At 39.2% G+C, this 23,342-nt stretch overlaps 1 protein-coding gene across 1 annotated transcript in view; it reads right to left on the bottom strand.

The window, feature by feature from the left end:
- IMPG2 (interphotoreceptor matrix proteoglycan 2) overlaps positions 1–23,342 on the bottom strand; it is a 111,291-nt gene that overhangs the window by 50,231 nt on the left and 37,718 nt on the right. Inside the window, exons 5-9 of the mRNA XM_017504354.2 lie at positions 15,489–15,538; positions 14,496–14,578; positions 8,993–9,154; positions 5,105–5,163; positions 2,506–2,526 (exon numbers count right to left, since the gene is read on the bottom strand). Of these exons, the coding sequence (XP_017359843.1) occupies positions 2,506–2,526; positions 5,105–5,163; positions 8,993–9,154; positions 14,496–14,578; positions 15,489–15,538 (375 nt within the window). The remainder of the gene's footprint in view (positions 1–2,505; positions 2,527–5,104; positions 5,164–8,992; positions 9,155–14,495; positions 14,579–15,488; positions 15,539–23,342) is intronic.

Below are 23,342 nucleotides of genomic sequence, written 5' to 3'. Positions count from 1 at the left end.
TGTTGACCAGGATGGTCTCGATCTCTTGACCTCGTGATCCACCCGCCTTGGCCTCCCAAAGTGCTGGGATTACAGGCTTGAGCCACCGTGCCCGGCCACTACTGGGCATTTATCCAAGGAAAGGAAATTAGTACACCAAAGAAATATCCACACCCCCCTGTTTATTTCAGCACTAGTCACAACAGCCAAGACACCAGATCAACCTGGGTGTCCAATAACAGATGAATGAATGAAGGAAATGTGGTATACATATGCAACCAAGCAGTTTAGCTTCCAAATGCATTTTAAAACATTTTGTCTTTTCTCCTTTTTTCCCAGTCTCAAGTTGTAAACTTGATACAAACTGTAGGAACCTTTTCCTCCTTAGTTTTAAAAGATAGCACTGAAACATACTTTGAAACTCCACACTCCTGCATGCCTCCCATTCCAAGTTTCCTTTTTTGATCCCCTCTTCCCAGCCTGAAGTTTGAATCATTTCTGGGGGTTAAGCTGGCCGCTTCCTCACTGCTAGCTTTGGAAAAAAGTCACCTTCCTTTCACTGCACATCATCCTCGTTACTGGCTTTGCAAGCAGTGAGCAGCCAAACCTGCAGTCAGTTACACATATACCATGGAATACTATTCAGCCATAAAAAGAAGGAAATCCTGTGATTCACAGCAACATGGATGGACTGGAGGCCACTATGTTAAGTGAAATAAGCCAGGAACATAAAGTTAAATACTAGGTGTTCTCATTTATACACGAGAGCTAAAAAAGTTGATCTCAAAAGAGTAAAAAGTAGAACAGAGGATACTAGGGGCTGTAAGGGTGGGGGAAGAGGGAAATAGGGAGACATTTATTAAAGGATACAAAGTTACAGTTAGATCGGAGGAACAGGTTTCAGTGTTCTATACTACTGTAGGATAACTACAGTTAACAAGAGTATATTATGTAGTTTCAAATAGCTAGGAGCATATTGAATGTTCTCAACACAAAGAAATGATAAATATTCAAGATGATGGATGTGCTAATTAAACTGATCTGATCACTGTACATTATACGTATTGAAACGTCACTGGGTGCCCCGTAAAAAATGTATAATTATTACATGTCAATAAAAAATTAAGAGGGAAAAAATCTCTCTATACACACACATCAGAATGGCTAAAATAAAAGACAGTGACAATACAGAATTCTAGTCAGGATGTGGAGATCCTGGATCACTCACACCTTGCAGGTGAGAATGTAAAATTGTACAGCCACGCTGGAAAACAGTTTGGCTATACAATTTTACATTCTCACCAGCAAAGTGTGAGTTTGGCAGTATCTTATAAAACTAAACATGCACTGGACATACAATCCAGCAGTTGCACTCTTGGGCATTTTTCCCACAGAAAAGACATGTGATGTCCACACAGGAACCTTCACACAAAGGTTTCTGGCAGCTTTATAATAACCAAAATCTGGAAACAGCCCAGATGTCCCTCAGCTGGTACATCCATAGCATGGACTCGGCATACAAAGGGATTACTGACACACACAACAGCTTAGATGACTCTCAAGGCAATTATACTGAATGCAAAAAGTTAGCCCTCAAAAGTCATCTATTGTATAATTCCATTTATATTATATTAGTGGAATAACAAAATCATAGAGATGGAGACCCGATTAGTGGTTGACAAGGGTTAGGGGTGAAGGATGTGTGGCTTTAAAGGAATGGCACAAGGGAGTCATGTAGTTCTGGAAAGTTCTGGACATTTATTGTGCTAGTGGTTATACAAATCTACAAGTGAAAGTGAATTTTAAATAAATTTGGAAACCAAAGGCAAAAATGACAAGCAACCTTCACAAAGGGTATGAACTATGATTTTATCTTATGCTGCTTCTAAGAAATTCCAGAGAGCAGCTACTTTTGCAAGTGAACGACTATAAAGATCAGCCTTCTCCTCTTCATTTATCACTTAACACGACACTTGATTATATTATTGAATGACGTTGTATACTTGAAAGTATTTATATTAGTGCAAGTTATTCTTATTTTCAATTAAGTGTAACAATATTTAAAAGTACTTACCAGTCAGCAGTCTGGGTCTGTAAAACTACAGCCTATGAGCTAAATCCAGCCAACTAACCATGAGTTAATGGATTTTACATATTTTATTAGTTGAAAAAATTTTGAAAGACATTTTGTGACACGTGAAAATTACATAAAAATCATATTTCAATGTCCATAAAGAAAGCAGAACACAGGAAAGCTCACTAGTTTACAATATAGTGTCTATGTCTACTTTGACCTGAAAACGGCAGAATTGAGTAGTTGCAACAGAGACTATATTACCAGCAAAGTTTAAGTTATTTGCTATCTGACTCTTAATAGAAGTTTGCCAAACCCTGATCTGAAAAAGTTGAACAGTGATATTAGAAGTGATATAAGATTTGAGTCATGCTCCCCTGGACCTACGGCCTGCCATGTATACTAAGCTATATCCCAATTCAATGGACAGTAGAGAAAGTGCCAAAAAGTACCTGTCATTTTCCTTGGGAGACCTGAAAATAAAAATTGAAAATATTAAAAAGAGTTTGAGACAGTTATTATTGTCACATCGTTCATCGAAGTGCAAGTTCTTTGTGTATTTCCTCTGAATTTCCTTGGAATTCTTCCTTAAATAAAAATGCTTGCATAGCATCAGATACTGACAAATTCCTATAGACTGAAGGAAGCGAGCAAAGGTGAAAACAGCATTCAATTTTAAAACCATGGTCTTTACTTTCTTCTAAACTTTAAAAATACTTTAAAAGCATCCATACAGAGTTATTTCTTCATAAATAAACTTTTTTCAGTAAATCAGCAGAAGACTCCAGTTGGTGGCGTTAACAAAATTGGGACACTTTTGGGGTACAACATGTTATGCAGTATTAAAATCAGATGGTACATTGTAAGGTAGTAAGGGTTTAGGTAAGGGTTTAGGACTGACTAATCCGCAGGATACCTTTAATATTTATTACTTTAATATTTATTACTTTACATAGCAGATGCTTAAATAGAACTTTCCATGTGCTAGGAACTGTGCTAAGCATTTTACAAAAATTAGTTGATTAAATCCTCATTAAGATTTATTAGTATCCTTATAATATCGGTATAGAAACCAAGGAACAAAGAAGCCAAATAATTTGCTGATGGTATTTCAAAAGCATTTTTTAAATAAAGCAGGATTAAGGTAAATTGTCTTTTTTAATACAAATGAGAAGATAAATCCTGGAAATACACCCAAAAGCATCCAGCCAGAAGTGCAAAGGCAGGATGTGAAGCCAGGCAAATTGGCTCCAAAGACGGTGTTGCCCTTCATGTGCTGCCAGATGAGGGAGGCTTCAAAGGCCTCACATTCTCAGGTTGTCATGCGAGCTTACCACTGGAGGCAGCATCCTGTTTGAAAACTGCTGAAGTTGAACAGGGTGACTGGTCATGATACGAAACTGGATAAGTAGGTCAGCTTACACTATTTGGCCTCTCTTCACTAAGCCTGCACTGCTAAGCAGCTAAACAACACTGGGAACATTATTTAAATTCCCTGTGCTCTGGTTTACTTATTGGAAAATATGAGCATAATAACTGTCTCATAGCACTGATGTCGAAATTCAATAGTGTGTGTATAAATATAGATATATATAAAGCCTGGCACACAGTAAATGCTATATAAGTGCTTGCTGTTATTTCTGGTAAACTCAGAAGTTTTGACAGGAGCAAGCCAAGGTTGAGATGGATAACATCTAAACCTGCGCTAGAGCATCACCTAAATCACGGCCTTGAATCTAGCATGAAAGTTCAGAGCAAGAAAAGCCAGACAGTCAGCTGCTTTGTTTCCAAATTCCTCCTCCACCCCAGTTTACAAACTCTAACTCTGGGCTAATATTTCAGCCCTTTAAACCTGTTTCCTCCTCTTAAAAATTAGTATTAGTAATATCTCTCCTAAAAGGACTGAAGATTAATTGAGCTCAGCAATCTGACATGCCCAATACAAAGTATTCACTCAGTAAAATATTCACTCGGTCAGTGTTCACAAGAATTATACTGTGAGTCTTAAGCAGGAAAGAAATGTCTTTAAAAGAGGTATCTTGTTTACTCAGAACTGTTATGTTTAAAACAAGGACTAACGCATCCCTTCCAGAGTGGCCTCATACCAAGATGTCAAAATCACCACACTGACAAGCTTTAGCAAACAATGAGGCCACATCTGACTTCTGGCTCCTCTCAGAGCCAAATAAGACCTACGTAACTTGTCAGCAGCAAGCTGGGGACATGAATTCCTAAGTTATTTTTTTGTTGTTGCTGTTGTTGTTGTTGTTGTTTTGTTTTGTTTTGTTTTTTTGGAGACGGAGTTTCGCTCTTGTTACCCAGGCTGGAGTGCAATGGCACGATCTCGGCTCACCGCAACCTCCGCCTCCTGGGTTCAGGCAATTCTCCTGCCTCAGCCTCCTGAGTAGCTGAGATTACAGGCACGTGCCACCATGCCCAGCTAATGTTTTGTATTTTTAGTAGAGACGGGGTTTCACCGTGTTGACCAGGATGGTCCCGATCTCTTGACCTCGTGATCCACCCGCCTCGGTCTCCCAAAGTGCTGGGATTACAGGCGTGAGCCACTGCACCCGGCTCATATATATATATTTTTATTGCGTTTTAGGTTTTGGGGTACATGTGAAGAACATGCAAGATTGTTGCATAGGTACATACGTGGCAATGTGGTTTGCTAATTTCCTCCCCATCACCTATATCTGACATTTCTCCCCATGTTATCCCTCCCCAAAGCCCCACCCCCCCACTGACCCTCCCCTAGTTCCCCCCACAGACCCCAGTGTGTGATGCTCCCCTCCCTCCATTAATTCCTAAGTTCTTAACCTAGCCAACTTTAGACCTATATATCTCTTTGAGTTATTATTTGCTCTTTTTCAAATTCAATTTTCTCACCTAAAAAACTAACATCGAGAATACCACTTTACCAGAAATAGCACTGAGTTTACAGCATTCAAATCATTTATTGTTAGAATATATATGATAAACATAAAGGCTATTCCATTCAGAATGAAGAATACTAATGAACATGTGCATATTTAGAGTAAGTCTATTTACCTAAATTCAAGCACACGAATATCCTTGTAGCCTGGTAAGCCAGTGAATGCATTTTCAACCTGTTAAAAATACAAAGAAAAATGAATGACTTGTAGAAATATGGAAAAATATATAGAAAATAATGCTTTTAAAAGTCAAATAAAAAGTACACTGTTCACAACTATTAGAAGCTTATATACTTGCCTATACATACCCGGGTCAGAAAGCGAAAGAAAAAATTACAATAGCTAAAATGTTAGAAAATAGTTTTTACCTAAACACTGCCACATTTTCCTTTTTCATTTTGTCTTTTAAGGTTTTAATGTGCCTTAATATTAATTTTTTTCCAAATTACAAAAAGCGTATGCCTTGTTGGCAAAGCACTGTTTTTCCCTTGTGTGATGAAATGCAAAAAAAAAAAAATATTTTAAAATATGCCATAATAGCATTTTCTTTCTTTTTTTTTTTTTTTTTTTTTTTTTTTTTTTTTTTTTTTTGAGATGCAGTTTCACTCTGCCACCCAGGCTGGAGTGCAGTAGTGCAATCTCGGCTCACTGCAACCTCCGCCTCCTGGCTTCAAGCCATTCTCCTGTCTCAGCCTCCCAAGCAGCTGGAATACAGGTGTGCACCACCATATCCAGCTAATTTTTATATTTTTACTAGAGATGGGATTTCACCGTGTTTGCCAGGCTGGTCTTGCACTCCTGACCTCAGGTGATCCACCCACCTTGACCTCCACAGTGCTAGGATTACAGGCCTGTAATAGCATTTTTAAATGTTACTGTTTGGATTTGAAATCTGGCCACAACACACTCACTGACAAACAGTCTGGGGTTTGTCTTCTATAACGTGAAAGTGGCTGGTGGCATCTGTTTCCTGCTCCTGCAACACAAGAAAACCAGAAACACAAACACACTCAACACCCAGACCACAGGCCTTGTGGTCAGGTGACGGTGCTGATCAAAAGACTCATTCACGAGCATCGCACCCACAGGAGCCAGTTTTATTACTGAGTCTTTAAAATCTAGCCATGTAACTCCAAACGAGCTTAGTGACTGGAGGTCGGAAGCAGTGAGCTAGATTGAACTAAAGATGTAAAAATAATGAGGTTAGGCACAAACGCATATTTTAACAAAAATCAACATTTAATCTGTAACATTTCAGAAGGTGACAGCCTCACCAGTTGGGTCACTATGGGGCCAGCATCAGAACAAAGGAAATACATTAATGGACCTTGGCAACATCTCTGGGCATCTGCTTTTAACCAAGTCCTCATATAATGAGGAGAGTGGGATTTTTAAAAAATCCCAGTTCACTGAAGATCTTTATGCCTTAAGAATATAGAATCCAAACTCATGAAACTCTTTGGCTATAGTAACACGCCGTTTTACTCTCTTAAAGGAAATAAAAACCTGTTATAATTCTTGTAGGGTGGTGGGGATGGGTAGAATCCCCAGGACTAGAAATCAGAAGCCTGAGGGTTAGTCTCAGCCTTGCCTGTGCTGGCAGGGTGCCCATGCATAGGCCTTTTTTCTTCAGAACTAATACTTCCCTGCCCACCTACCATTCTGATTTTAAGATGAAAACAAATGTACCTAAAAGCACTCCATTAACTGAAAAATGCTGTACAACTGTACATTATCATTACTACTAAACCCGTCTTAGCATAGGCTTTGCCTTCTCTGGAGTCTAAACACGTGTAGGTATTCTAATGCACCTCATTCAGTTAGCTACTGCACATGAGTCCAGTTGTAAGAAGTCACTCATCTTCAACATCGATATTAATAGTCAGTACAATGTATTGAGGACTGCGGTGTGTCTGATGCTTTGCTTTACTTCAAATCTGTGATAATCCCCAGAGATAATATATTATTCCTATTTTATGGATGAGAAAATGGAGATTATAAGATATTAACTAACGTGGCCAGGATCACACATTTTGTGAATGACTGAATCAGAATGTATTCAATCCCAGATCTCTCTAACACCAAAGCCCATATTCTTCCCATTGAATCACATTGCCCCTTCCTCTTTTCCCTGCCTCATGATCAATGTACTTTAGAATTGGGATCAGGACCGGGAAAACTAAGGTTCACTATAACTCCTCCCTTGAATTAAAATGAAGGGGACTCTGTAGAAGAAGCAGCACTTTGAAAGGCGGTACGAGACCTGGTTTTCATTTCTGTTCCTAGAGAGACTGAAGTAACAATGAACAAGTTATTTGGCCTCCTGAGCCTCATCTGTAAAGTGGAGATGCTTGTCTACTTGGCTGATGTAAGCAAACACATAGAAACTTGCCTGTGGAGCACAAGGTGCTATGTGAGGCCCACACTGACACCGAGCTGGGACTGCCCTCAGGCACCAACACGCCCAGGCCCATCACAATGACCTTCCCCCTCTGATATTGTACTTTGTGTTGTCCCAGCCTATCATGCCCTCACTTCTTATCCTTTTACACACACACACACACACACACACACACACACACACGCACACACACACACACACACACAAAGGGCTCCTAAACCTCATCCCCTCCTTCTCCCTGTGTATCTTCCAGTAATACCCAGAAAAGCCGAGGGAAAAATCCGTGTGATGGTGTCCTGAAGGGAGGGAGCTGGAGGATCCCCTTCAGTTTGAGACGTGATCCCCTGCCAACTCTTGGTAGACACTTCCTTCCAGGTAAGGGAACAGGGAGTATAGAGATAGGCCAGAGAAGGAGGTGTTTCGTGGCTAGGCCCAGAACGTTCATCACCGTCTAATGACCTCAACTCTACAGCTACCTGCCTCATACAGTCCCTGATGAAGATATTTTTCAGAGTGTTTATTGGACTTTTCTAAATCTGCAGTCATTCCACGCAATTGTTTACCCAAATACTAAGGCGTATTAAAAGTTTCTTAATCAAAGGGCAGAGAAAACCAGACAGCCAACCCAAGACACTCTCTGATGCCAGGTGGCCACTGGCCTGGCTGGCATTTCTTCCACATACCATACAGCCTTGCAACTTGGCCACACCACTAGGAAAATCAATCGTCTGTCCTCCCCTTCCCACGTCTGATGGCTACAATAATGCTTTGGCTGAGAGATGCAGTTTTATTTCCCATCTGGACACAGTATCTGGGGAGGGAAAGTAATCTAAGGTAATGGAATTGACAAACTTGGTGAAGGAGAACCCCACCAAAAAGCAGTGGGAAAAAATAAACAGGAAGGAATGATTTGCCCTTTCATAAGACAGCCAGTGGTAAATGAGCATTCATTGCCTTACTACACAAAAACAAAGGCTAACAAGACCGGGACCCATGTGTCATTTTTGACTGAAAAAATCTTGGGTTTAAATCCTATATAGAATTTTTCCAGAAAGCGATGTTGTGGGATGGTCTAATCCACAGTTCTTTAAAGAAATCCCTTTCTAAAAATACCTCCAACCAAGGATAGGAGGCAAATTTACTGTTCACTGGATGCCCTTTTGTGCTTCTCAGCTTTGTACCAGATATTGCCTATGTGGTAACTATTAAAATTTTTTCAATTAAAAAATACCAAAGATGAGATTAAAAGAAATTAATGCTCCCTTAAGAAAAACAATACAGTGTGGGTAGTTTCTTAAAGAAGCTTAATTCTCTCAATATTTTCAAGTCAAAACGATGCCACAGAACACAGTCGTCCTCGGCTGTGCAGCAAAAGCTGGAAATTGCATTAATTTTTTAGCAGATGGCAAGATTTTTCTTTCTGTGAAAGAATTCATCTGTCCTGTGACTTTTCAGAGTTTTCTGAAGAAATGGCTAAGTAACCACTCCGGGAACCAAGGAGACGAACAACTTGAAACCTAAACTACCTTTAAACAGTGTTGTGAACATGGGAAACTAACACAGCAGACAAACCGTCTCGTTTATTTTTTTTAAATCACCCACCTCTGAAATAAATTCTTCTTCAAGGTGCTGGTGGTGAAAACTGGAGGAATCCTGGAGTTCTTCCCTGTATTCCATCCCCAGAAGGTGGATACTGAATTCTGCAATCTGTTCAGCTGCTGGTTTTGTGGCTTCTTCCATCACATCCTCAATTTCATTGCTAATCTGAATTTTTAGAGAAAGAACAATAAATGTCAAGACATGTTCATTCAATCAACAAACATTTATTGATTGTTCCAGTGTGTCAGAACGGTGCTAAAGGCAGCTTCTGAAGATAACCTTATGATATCATATTTGACTTTGGAACAAACTGGGTAGACTTTAAGACATAGGCTAATGCTACAATTACTATGCATTTGTTCGCTCCTTTGAACACACATTGTACAGTTCAAGGGAAGGTAGAAAATTTTCCACAGGAAACCATCAAAGTGAGTTTAAAAAGAGTTGACTGCTATAATTATCATCCAAAAATAAACTAGAAGGGTTGTTTCCAAATGTTTTTGTCTTAGAGCCCTTTAATCTCTTAATAATCATTGAGGAATCCAAAGCCTTGAAACTCTTAATAATCATTGAGGAATCCAAAGAAGTTTGGTTTATGTGGGTTATACCTATAGATATTTACAAAACAAAAGATTAAAAGAGAATTTTTCAAAATATTTAATTCATTTAAATGTAATATAATCATCTCAATTCATATAAAAATGAGGTAAATATTCTGCAAAATAAAAAAAAATTAGTGGGAAGAGTGACATTGTTTATATTTTTGCAAATTCTTTAATGCCTAGCTTAATAGAAGACAGCTGGGTTCTTCTATCTGCTTCTGTATTCGATTAGTTACAATATGTTGTTTAGTTGAAATACATGAAAAAAATCTGGTCACACAGATATCTATTAGAGAAGGGATGGATATATCTAGAATTTTCAGATAACTGTAGGTATTCTTTTTTGATATTACACCAAACTCAACAAGCAGTAATTTCTTAAAGGTTAGTTGCTATGTAGAAGCTAAACACATATTCAACAAACTTTTTGTACTCTGTAACATTCAAATCCAGGGCTTCCACTAGCCAAAGCTGAAATAATTTAAGCAACGAAATAAATAATGGATTATAACCCAAAGAATAAATTAAATATCCATGAGTCCATACTGATATAAATAACAAATAAATGATGAAATAAATAAATGAAAGGGAAGTGACAATAGTTTCTTACAGAATAATTTCAATTAATAAAGGTAGAAAAAAATAAGGGAAGTGGAAAATCACTACTAGAACAATACCGTAATGATTGTCACACACAAAATACACTAAAGTGCATTTAATCCAACTTTCTTCATTTTGATACGTAAGAAAACCAGAGAGTGAATAGGATGAATGACTAGCATAAGGAATCATAGCATGTCAATGGCAGAGTCAGGAAGAGAATATAAGGGCTTTTGCTCATTTTATCATTTTTCATCCCTGATGAATCATACAGTCAGAGACTTTTAAAACTTCAGAATGGGAAGGAACATCAAAGATTCCACCATCTCTTCTGACACTTGAATTTTCTTCAAAATGTCCTTGACAAATGACTGCTTATCATCAGTTTGAATGTCTTTGATGAGAAAGAAACATGCCTTTCAAACACGGACTATTACACTTCAAAAAAGCTCTCATGGTTGGAAAGTTCTTAATATTAGACCCAATTTACCTCCCTATAAATTCTACCTTTGATCCAAATTTTGTAACCTGGGGCATATTTAAAACTTAGTTGCACAAAGCCCATCAAATACGCACAGGTAGCTACCATGTCTTCCCTGACTGTTCACTAGTTCCTCTCTTCTATACGCTTCTCAGTCTCTTAAGATCTTTCTTAGACAATGACACTCACAAGCGAAATCTAACCAATGAAAATATGCAATATGCTGTTTTAGCTGAAATACATGAAAAAATCTAGCCTCTCATCTCTCTTATAGTAAACTGTACTTCAGTTAAAACAAGCTAAAATTACACTAGCTTTTGTTTTTTCAGTAACTGCATCATACTACTGATTCATAGTAAGACTAATATCAACAAAAACTCTTAGCCTTATGAAATTTTGCACAAGACTTTGCATTTTTCTGTATTAAGCTTCATCTCACTAAATTTTCAAAGAGACTTGTTTCTGGTTTATGATAAAAGAAATATCTTGAGTTGTATTGCTGCTAGGGAACACTGAAAATGCTGAGTAAATATTTGTAATGGTTTTAATGCATAGCTAGTTTGCAAGAAAGTAAAAACAAAACAAAACCAAGATGTCAAAATACATTACAGGAATCCAGAGAGTTGAGTCAGTGTTGAAGGTGGCAGCTTCCATTAAGCATCTACTGATCCTTTGGAACCTAGGCTTCAATTGTAAATACCACAAAAGGATAGAATACAAAGTAGAAGGCCTATACATGTCGACAAATCAGATCAAAGACTCCCACATAAAGCAAGGGTTCTAAAAACTCAATGGACAGTTTGAACAACAGTAGATTAAACTGAAAAAAAAAATTAGTGAACTGGAAGACAACTGAAAGCAACACAGAGAGACACAGAAATGAAAGTTATTAAAGTAGTTAAGAGACATGAGAGAGAAAATTAGGAGGTCAAACATATCTAATCATGAAAGATAACAGCTGAGAATTTCTCCAAATTTACGTTAGACATAAAGCCTCACATTAAGGAAATACAACAAATCCAAACCAAAATAAATAATCATAAATACGCATCTATATCCATTTTTGTGAAACTGCAGAATCTCAATTACAAATTCATATACTAAATGAGTATATCTATGCACATACACATATGTACATATTTGTACGTACACATATTTGTATGTATATATATGTATGCGCATACATATGTATCTTAAAAACAGCCCAAGAAAACGACCAGATCATAAAGAGAGTGCCAAATGAACTGATAGCTCTCTTCTCAGTAGCAATAACAGAAGCAGAAGACTGTAAAATAAAAGTTTGACCAAAAAAAAACCTTCAATCCAGAATTGCATATAGATTTAAAATATATTTCCAGAATTAGAATATAAGAAAGAAATTTTCAGATGATCAAAACTGAGATTAAAACAGTGAGAGATTTTTATTGAATATCAGAATTATATATTTCAGAAGGAAAATTACCCAGAAGAGATATCTAAAATATATATATTTTTTTTAATTAGAAAATAAAATAGTAGGGCCAGGTGCGGTGGCTCATACCTATAAACCCAGCAGTTTGGGAGGCTGAGGTGGTCAGATCACTTGAGGTCAGGAGTTCAAGACCAGCCTGGCCAACTGAAACCCCATCTCTACTAAAAATACAAAATTAGCTGGGCATGGTAGTATGCACCTGTAATCCCAGCTACTCAGGAGGCTGAGGCAGGAAAATCACTTGAACCTGGGAGGTAGAGGTTTTAGGGAGCCGAGATTGCGCCACTGCACTCCAGCCTCGGTGACACAGCAAGACTCCATTTCAAGTAAACAAACAAACGGATAAAATAGTAAACATCTGGGTAAATGTTAAACAAATTTTAGCTGTATAAATAGAATATAATACAGTCTAATTAGTAGAATAACAAAGAAAAAGAACGAAAATACTGAAAAGTAGCATAAAGGTCAGCAAAACGATCAGTTGGATTAGGACATTCTAATGTTTCTACGTTACTCAGGATAAGAATAAAGATGTTGAAAAACTTAAAATTTGTTAAGTTAAATATACCTTATAATATATAGGGTAACTCCCAAAAGAACCGAAATACGGCATCTAATTTCTAGAAGAGTCGATGGGAAAATGCATTCGGAAAATAGCTGCACAATAAAACTGTACCCTGGGCTTCATTTTGAACCAGAGCTACAGGCAATCTCATTTTTGTTAGGTATCTCTATATTGTTTTGTTTTCTTACTGGTTCTATAAATTGGCTTAAATCCTCTGTTTTGGATATTAATGTTCCAATTGATTATATACAGTTCCTTAATTTCTATTAAAGTGAATTCTTATTTATTTATTTATTTATTTTAATTGCATTTTAGGTTTTGGGGTACATGTGAAGAACATACAAGATAGTTGCATAGGTACACACGTGGCAGTGTGATTTGCTGCCTTCCTCCCCTTCACCTATATCTGGCATTTCTCCCCATGCCATCCCCCCCCAACTCCCCACCCCCGGCTGTCCCTCCCCTATTTCCCCCCAACAGACCCCAGTGTGTGATGCTCCCCTCCCTGTGTCCATGTGTTCTCATTGTTCATCACCCGCTTAGGAGTGAGAACATGCGGTGTTTGATTTTCTGCTCTTCTGTCAGTTTGCTGAGAATGATGATTTCCAGGCTCATCCATGTCCCTACAAAGGACATGAACTCATTGTTTTTGATGGCTGCATAATATTCCATGGTGTATATGTGCCACATTTTCCCTGTCCAGTCTATCATCGATGGGCATTTGGGTTGGTTCCAGGTCTTTGCTATTGTATACAGTGCTGCAATGAACTTTCGTGTGTGCATGTGTCCTTATAGTAGAACGATTTATAATCCTTTGGATATATACCCAGTAATGGGATTGCTGGGTCAAATGAATTCTATCTCATTCTGTAAATGTTTCCAGACCTAAATCATAGCTATTCCACCTCAAGTTCAGAGCAACAGCAACACTTTTATTCATTCATTCACAAATGTTGATCAAATGCCAGTATTTGCTGGGACCATCTGCTTGGAACATGGTTTTACTCAGGTCTTGATTCGGGTATCCACTCTTGGGATTACCATCTGCCTTGTTCAGTGTCAGGGAGGGCGATAAGGCTGAGTGAGTGGAGTGACAATCTGATTTCATGTAAGTTAAATGTCCACGCTGGGAAGTAAAGGTGCAAAGTGACTAAGTTGCATCTTCCCAGTGAATATATTTTGTCAGAGTTTGCTCTATATTAAAAAGAAACAAAATTTATGAACCCTCAATTTTTTTAATGCAGTATTTAAATATCTAACAAAATGCTTCTATATTCCTGGGCAGTGTGTAATTTTTTTGTAAATTTTGTGTATTTTTTTGTGTTAGAGACTCGGCTAGAGGATTTAGTGTTGCTTAGTGGACGGGTTTCTATTAATAATGGCACATTCACAGTGCATGGTACTTTCTGACCTTTAAACTATGTAAAATGTATATTCTTCCCGCTGAAGAAGGCTAAGACCTGGTCAATTACAGGTTAGAAGAACGAAGGCAAAACCACCATAGTAAATCATGTCACAGAGACTGCTGCAGTGGGCTTACCTCAATGACAGCACATTTCATTTATAATTTGAAGCCCTCTCTCACCAAAAACTCACCAATAAGAGCAGATTTACTCAGCTCTCCAAGGAATCTCAGCTTGTTTTTAATCTACTGATTTTAGAATCCATGTCATTTTTCTAACAGGGCACTGCATAAGACCTGTGTAATCCAGCAATGGTAGATAAACTCTCTCTTAATCTCTATGCTCCATCTTAGAAACTAAGTAACAAAACAAAGCATCACTCACACTCTCCTCTGGCCTTTCCAAGCTGCTCTCTGAGGCACCTTCATAGGAGTCCACCCCTGGATGTGGAACTCTGAGAGTAGCGTCTAAGAAGAAAAGCAAAAACATATGCATGAATTCAGTCCCTGATTAAGTCAGAATTCCTATTAGGAAATAAGGAACTGACTTCAAAAACCATTCCTATAAATAGTTTGCTTTATTATCCTGGAAATGCGGTGCTTTCTAACCTCAAGACACATTTGTATGGAGTCTTTTCAGAACAAGAAATAATTGCAGTGCATTCAACAAGCATATTTGAGCACCTACTATATGCCAGAATCTGCACAAGACCTTAGGGACACAAAGACAACATTCCTATACTTAAGGAGCTATCTAGTAAAGGGGACACATACTAAAAGAACTCTAACAGAGAGGGGAAGTGGGCAAAGGTTGGAGATTGGTTGTGAATTGACAAGTGTTAAAACCGGACCTTATCATGTTATTCTATTTTTGTAGATGTCTGAAACTTCTAACACAGAGAAGTTCGTGGGTTTTTTAAATTAAAAGTAAAGAAATGACTTACCAACTTACAAGAAATGTATTGGTCAAAGGAGCATGTTAAACTATACCCCAGAATGCAGTAAGAAAATCCTTACTCTAGGAAACTCTCTCAGGACAAATGACAAATGGCAGAATTAGAATGGTTCTGCATTTTGACATTAATGGTGGCTACAGAGTGTTTGCCTTAAAATAATTCGTTAGCTCATATGTTTGTTTTAAGTGGTGTTCCGACTTGTATTATATACTTAACAATTCAGGATTTTTAAGTACCCACAACATAATGCTATAAAATCAGCTTTAAAAAATTATTTTTTCTGGACACTCTTGAATAACATATAAAAAGAGAGAGATCTGATATTTTTGAAGAGTGAGCTGCAAAAAATTTACATGTTTGTGAGACTGTCTTAAACCATAAATAATTTTAAAAGAAAAGTGAATAAAGACACAAAAGCATACCTCCCAGTGTTGAAGTATCGCCAACAGGAACTGCAGAAGACAGGTCAGGGCTAGAGAAAAACATCTTCAGTTAATAAAATGACAGACACATGAGGGTTTATTTTGGGATTTGGAGGTTGCTTTCAAAAAAGAAAAACACTACATCACCGATTAAGGACTCCCAAACAAAAGTACCAAGAAGCAAAGGTTTTAAAAATAAAACTTCATAATTCATTTATTTTACATGTATTGATGCCTACTCAACTAGAATCACCCTATCTAAAATTGTTCCCTACTTTTTCAACACCCCATTTTCTTTCTTCACAGTTCTTATCACTGTGTGAAATTTTATTTATCTTTTTATCTATCTCCATCTCAAATCCCTTAGTCCTCTGTCACGATATTGCCCAAAATGGTAGCCACTGGACATATGTAGCAATTTAAATTAATTAAATTTAAACCAAGTTAAAACCTCAGTTCCACATTTACACCAGCCACATTTCAAGTGCTTGACAGTTGCATGTGATTAATGGCTATCGTACTGGACAAGACGGTAAAGAACATCTCCATCACTACGGATGTTCTATTGAACAGCACTGCATTAAGAATCTAAACTCCATGAGACTGGAGACCTTGACTAACATATTCCTGCTGTACCTTCCAGTGCTTAAAACAGTACCTGCCATTTAGCAGGCACTAAAAATATATTTGGGGAGATAAATGAATACTACATGCCAGGCAATGTAGGAGGTACTTGGCATATAATGTGAGCAAAACACCCATGGTATATGAAGGTTCCAGTCTTACAGAAATTATACACACCGAATCAATGATTACAGATGAAACGAGCAGTATAGACAGGAGAGTAATGGCTGCTAGAAGGAACATAGAACCACACACCTAACCTCATTGGAGAGATCACTGAAATCATCAAACCTATTTATATAAAGAAGGTCAAGCTTGGAGACATTATTTGCTGTAGAAACCACATTGCTAATAGGTATCAGGTCGCCTGGTTGTCCTTTTACCATGCCACTCTGCAACGGCAAGCAAAGAAGAGATCAGAAGATAATCTAAGAAAGCCCTACCTCTTAAAGAAAAGAAAATAGATTTCCACGAATTCATCTTTTCACATTTCCCAAAGGGATAAAAGGTTTTAGAATTTTCAAGTTTGCACACGTCTTAAAAGGAAAAGGGGGCCGGGCGCGGTGGCTCACACCTGTAAACTTAGCACTTTGGGAGGCCAAGGCCGGCGGATCGCGAGGTCAAGAGATCGAGACCATCCTGGCCAACATGGTGAAACCCCGTCTCTACTAAAATTACAAAAATTAGCTGGGCGTGGTGGCACGCACCTGTAGTCCCAGCTACTTGGGAGGCTGAGGCAGGAGAATTGCTTGAACCCAGGAGGCAGAAGTTGCGGTGAGCTGAGATCGCGCCACTGCACTCCAGCTTGGCACCTGGCAATGGAGTGAGACTCTGTCTCAAAAAAAAAAAAAAGGAAAAGGGCTATTCCATTAACCTTTTCTAAAGGTATTGGATCAGTGGTGATTGTCTGTTTTCAACTCACAGCAATTAAAAACTCTCTTCAGGTTGGGCGTGGTGGCTCATGTCTGTAATCCCAGCACTTTGGGAGGCCCAGGTGGGCGGATCACTTGAGGCCAGCAGTTCAAGACCAGCCTGGCCAACATGGCAAAACCCCATCTCTACTAAAAATATAAAAATTAGCCAGGTATGTTGGCCCACACCTGTAATCCCAGCTACTCAGGAGGCTGAGGTATGAGAATCACCCTGAACCTGGGAGGCAGAGGTTACAGTGAGTCAAAATTGTGCTATTGTACTCCAGCCTAGGTGATAGAGGAAGATTCTGTCTCTAAATAAACAAATAAGTAACTAAATAAATAAATAAAGACTCTCTTCAATGCTACCAAGTCAGCTTCCTAAAGTGATTTGATCAATTATCAAAAATGTCTTCCTCATAGATGTGCCCAGGTCTGCGATGTGCCCAGTAAGTCACATCTTCAGAACCCACTCCTTTAGGTCACCCTGTTGCTCTAAGTTACATTACAGAGGCACTCAAAGCCTCGAGATAAACATGGCACACATTTTGAGGCATCAATTTTACTAGAAGCTTAAGGAGGTAAGGAGTTAAGTAAGAACTGAGGTATAATTTAAAACATTTTAAGTATAACAAACATGGTTACGTTACAGAACAGAATATAAAGTTTAAATGAATATGATAATAAAATATGATAATTCAAAGACATTCTATGATTGGAGCTGTTATAGGAAGGTCAACTAGGGGCATGTCCTCTAAATGCCCAGGCTTTGGTAGAAAATTTGAGGAACATAAGTTAAAAAAAAAAAAAAAAAAAAAAAAAAAAAAAAAAAAAAAAAAAAAAAAAAAAAACTCCCCATAAAGGTCCTTCTGGTTTTAAAAATTCTATCTAAAAAAGAGTAAGATATTGAACTATTATACAAAACTCATCAGTATTGTTTATTTAGAGCACATTTGCATAAATGTGCTTACTAAGTGAGCTTTCATCTAGAAGAGCCTAAAGGAATATGACATCTGGACAAGTTATTTTGCTAAGCAGAGGATAGCATGAGTAATGAGGAAACATCAAGACACTTCTTGGATTGCAGAAGAGGGAGCTGAAAAAGCTGGGGTTCAGATGCATTTGGAAGAAACATTAACATAGTCAGGCCTGAATAGGGTCTATCAGTTGTCCACATGGCAATGCTCCTCCTCAGTACCTCCACTTCATAGATGAAAGAAATAAGGTCCAAATGGGTAAAGCAAGTTTCCCAAGCTCACAAAATCATTCTCTTTCAATAATAGCAGCAAGAATAATTACAACTAAATTTACTGACCGTCATCTTGTGTCATACACTGCTAAGTGCTTTATTTACGTTAACTAACTTAATTCTGGCAACCACCTTAAGAGGGAGATCCTATGATCCCATTTAGACTGATGAGGAAACTGATGTTAGAAGAGGTTAAGAATTTGCTCAGGGTCACACAGTTAAGCCAATGGAGGAGCTGCAATGTAAAACAGGCCCACTGGATGCCAGAAACCTCACTTACCTCAAGTCACTGGTGACTTGAGGCCCTTATGTGATCCCTACTCTTTTTTTTTGAGACGTAGTCTTGCTGTGTCGTCCAGGCTAGAGTGCAGTGGCACGATCTCAGCTGATTGCAACCTCTGCCTCTTGGGTTCAAGCGATTCTCCGGCCTCAGCCTCCCAAGTAGCTGGGACCACAGGTGCACGCCACCACATCTGGCTAATTTTTTGTATTTTTAGTGGAGACTGGTTTCACCATGTTGGCCAGGATGGTCTCAATCTCTTGACCTTGTGATCCGCCCACCTCGGCCTCCCAAAGTGCTGGGATTACAGGGGTGAGCCACTGCGCCCCACCATCCCTACTTTTTAGAAGCGTTTCACTTGGCCTTCATGATACTGACCTAGAAAAACTAAATGATCTAAAAGTCAGTGTGTAAAGTCCTAGAAAGAGGAAGGGGAACCTGGTCAGAGTTGGAGACCTATGGAGAGCAACGAGATATAAGGATCACAGCAAGGCAAAGGTATGAAAGCACAACACAGCAACTAGAATAGGATGTTGGGCTGAGGTAGCAGAGAAACCCAACTTCACCTGGGGCAAGTCAAACTGTCCCCCACATCAAATCAAATTTAGGCTAATTCTCTAACTAAGCAAGCATTCAGAATGCAGAAGTTCGATAACTTCAGCTGAACTACATTTCACCTTGCTGAATTCAAAATAACATTATTTTAATAGCGATAAGTAAGAAACTCTCAATAATTTAAACCACTTGCCTACACTTCAACTCTTAATCCGTCACCCACCCACTCTCCTTTCAAGAGACAGCTGAGAACACTTAACAACAAGAAATCTTTTACAAGTTTTCATTAAGTATGCCTCCTGCAGGGATCCCTTAAAATGTCACTCGTAACAGTACTGGGACACAGAGGTGTGTTGAGTTTGGAAACAGAAATACTACTTCATTTCTAAGTCAAACCACGAAATTGAAGCTGTTCAGCTAAGACCTTTAGCTTAATACCAATAACACCAGCCCCTTACTATCTCCTTTCCTCAGTTCGCCCAGCACATTATTCATTCTTCACCACTACTACCTAATCATGTCAACATGTGTCCAGAGATGCTCCCAGCCACAGAGAACACTTAAAGACATTGTAAAACAAGCCAAGCACAGGTTCATATGCAGATTCCTACTCCCCTTGGTGATCTTCCATACTTTGCTTTGTTCTTGAATATGTCACTATAATAGCACGTGACAGCAAAAGAACTCAAAGCAAGGAAGAAGTTAAGAAACCTGAGAGCTAGTCCCAGTTGTATCATTAACTCTGCATGTGATTTGGGGAAAGACCTTAGTTGCTCTGGGCCTCAATAGCTTAACCTTTAAAACAAAAACACCTCTATGCCTGCCTATTTCACAAAGGTGTTGACAAAAACTACATAATATATTATATGCAGAAGCATCCTAAAAAGTATGAAATGCTAAACAACTATAAAACAGGGGTTAGCCAGGTGCCGTGACTCACACCTGTAATCTCAGCACTCTGGGAGGCTGGGCAAGTGGATCACCTGAGGTCGGGAGTTCAAGACCGGCCTGATCAACATGGAGAAACCCCATCTACACTAAAAATACAAAAAATTAGCCGGGTGTGGTGGCGCATGCCTGTAATCCCAGCTACTCAGGACGCTGAGACAAGAAAATCGCTTGAACTCAGGAGGCAGAAATTGCAGTGAGCCAAGATTGCACCATTGCAGTCTAGCCTGGGCAGCGAGAGCGAAACTCCATCTCACACACACACACACATACACACCCACACATACACACACACACACACACGCACACACAGGGGTTAATGGGATGGTGACACAAGTCATCCCAAACAGAATAAAAAATTTGCTGAAAAAAATATATATAGAGACCAGGCACTCTAGCTCACGCTTGTAATCCCAGCATTTTGGCACTTTGGGAAGGCAAGGTGGGTGGATCACTTGAGGTGAGGAGTTCGAGACCAGCCTGGCCAACATGGTGAAACCCTGTCTCTACTAAAAAAATACAAAAATTAGCTGGGTGTAATGCTGCATGCCTGTAATCCCAGCTACTCGGGAGGCTGAGGCAGGAGAATTGCTTGAACAAGGAGGTGTAGGTTGCAGTGAGCCAAGATCAGGCCACTGCACTCCAGCCTGGGCAACAGAGCAAAACTCCATCACAAAAAGAAAATGTATATATATATTCATGATCCATGATGGGTAATCTCAACTATAAATGTAAATTAATTGAGACACACACCACACACACACACACACACTATCCCAAAGAGCAGTCCTTATTTTGAGAATATTACCAGAGACCTGATAATAGACTTGGGTGCTTAGGCAGGAATTCTGTTATTAATTTAACAAATATTTAGTTAGCACATGTCCTAGGCTGAGCCTTGCACTGGTTATGAGGATGGAGCAGTAAAACCAGACGGCAGGAGTTTAAGCAGTGACCGGAGCTAAGTGGACGTTCTTTCAAGATGTCTGGCTACAATGGAGACAAATGCTATAGGAAGGCCTTTTTAAAAATAGGTAACATGAGGGGGACTTGAATATGTTTAAATACTAATGGGAAAGAGTTAGTAAAGAAAGAAGTTGGAGACTCAGGAGAAAGAGAGAACAATGACAGGCAGCGGTTTCTAAGAGGAAAGACAGAATGTAAGGTCCTGAATACAGGCAGAAAATGTTCTTTTTAAGAGTTGGCAAATGATAGCAGGAAACGTTCAAAATAGGATATAGCAGAGTGTTTGGTGTAAGACACACATTAGCAGATGTACTAGAGTTTGCATCGAGGTCTGCAATTTAAATTACAGAGAACGGTGATTGGCAGAATACGAGCCTCCCAAAGAGGTCCATATCTTAATCCCCAAAGAGGGGAATTAAGGTTGCAAGTAGCATTAAGCTTGCTAATCAGCAGATCTTAAAATAGGCAGAGTATTCTGGGTTACCCAGTAGGCTCCATGTAATCACAGGGACTGTTTCATGTGGAAGACGGAGACAGAAGAAAGTCAGAGTGATGGGACGTGGGAGAGACTCCACCGGCCATTGCTGGCTTTGAAGATGGAAGGGGGCAATGACCCAAGAAATGTGGTTGGTCTGTAGAAGCTAGAAAAGGCAAGAAAACAGATCCTCCCCTATAGCTTCTAAAAAGGAACACAGCCCTGCTGATCCTTGGAGACCTGAAGGAGGCTTCCGAACTACAGAACTATAAGATAATAAATCTATGTTGTTTTAAGCTGCCAAGGTTAGACTAATTAGTTAAAGCAGCAGTAGAAAACTACTATGAGAATCTCTTTACACAGACAACACAAAACTAATCTCAAAAACATGATAAAAACAAATTTGAATAGTGGAAACAGGAGTTAATGGAGTAGTGACACATGTCATCTCAAACAGAATAAAACATTTGCTGAAAAAATATGTACAGCTAGTGCTCGACTTCCGACCACGATTGGGACTGGCAGACCGGTCGTAACATGATTTGGTCGTAAGTTGAGTAGGCTATATGTACAGTTGAAATGGTGCACGCGGTGATGGTAGTGCTGCCGGAAGCCGGTCCGCACTGTCGTACGCCCAGCTGGGCAACGTTTGCGCTGCCAGACGAGGAGCAGTTGTGGCTAGCGATTGTGGTTGTAAAGTCGAATGGTTGTAAGTTGCATAGGTCGTAAGTCAATCAATACCTGTATTTGGTTCTGTGATCCAAGGAAACAGGGACAAATAGGGGTTTAATGGATGACGGTAATATTAAATTGGAGAAAGATAGGCTGAGTAAACTCTCAGGCCACTCCTACGGTGTCACTCCCAGTGTGAGCCAGCCCCGTGTCACTCCCTTCAGCACCTCCCACAGCCGGCAGTCCCCACCCCACTCCAGCCTGGTCTGCCCTAGTTTCAGGCAGGATACAAATTTTTAAATTTTCAAAATTCACTATATTTTAGTGCATATATGTTGTTATTTCTTTATATGCCTTATTTTCTAAGAATGGTGACTATCTTGTGTCCCCTATAACACCTAGTATAGGCCACGACTTATCAAGAGCGATACATGATACAGTCAGTTCTGCTATGCTATTTATTTGTGAATTTGTTTCAACATGATTAATACATTAAGAAGCAGTTGAGCACAATGCAGATTGCTCCTTTACCTATACACCTTCAGACATCTTCCAGCTGCCTCAGTTCACGCATGAGTTACGAACCACACCCACCCTCACACGGTGTTACAACTTTCCATCCTTGTGCACATAACTCTCCTTTCATCACTCTACCATCATTTACAAGCTACAATCTTTCCACTGTCTGAGTTTACAAGCAAATATCAGAAATCCATCAAGGTTAAGTGACATATTTATTATAGTATCTGTGTATTTCTTAACCACATGAGGATATGTAAACTGCGCCACTATTTTTATTAGGGTCCTTTCTGTTTTGTTTTGTTTTATGATAGAGTCTCACTCTGTTGCTGCCCAGGTGGAGGGCAGTGGCACAATCTCGGCTCACTGCAACCTTTGCCTCCTGGATTCAAGCAATTCTTCTGCTTAGCCTCCCACGCAGCCAGGATTACAGGTGCATGCCACCACGCTCAGCTAATGATTTTTTTGTAGAGATGGGGTTTCACCATATTGGCCAGGCTGGTCTTGAACTCCTGACCTCAAGGAATCTGCCTGCCTCAGCTTCCTAAAGCGCCAGGATTATAGGCGTGAGCCACTGCGCCAGCCACTAGGTTTCTTTTTTTAAAAAATGTATTGTTGACAAAGTTTTGGGGTATTGTGCCCCTAACTGTATTAT

The sequence above is a fragment of the Cebus imitator genome, unplaced genomic scaffold (assembly GCF_001604975.1).
Source record: "Cebus imitator isolate Cc_AM_T3 unplaced genomic scaffold, Cebus_imitator-1.0 Scaffold321, whole genome shotgun sequence".
In the NCBI taxonomy this organism is placed as follows: Eukaryota; Metazoa; Chordata; class Mammalia; order Primates; family Cebidae; genus Cebus; species Cebus imitator.
The sequence above is the reverse complement of the archived record's forward strand: the minus strand, read 5'-3'. Positions and strand labels throughout refer to the sequence as shown.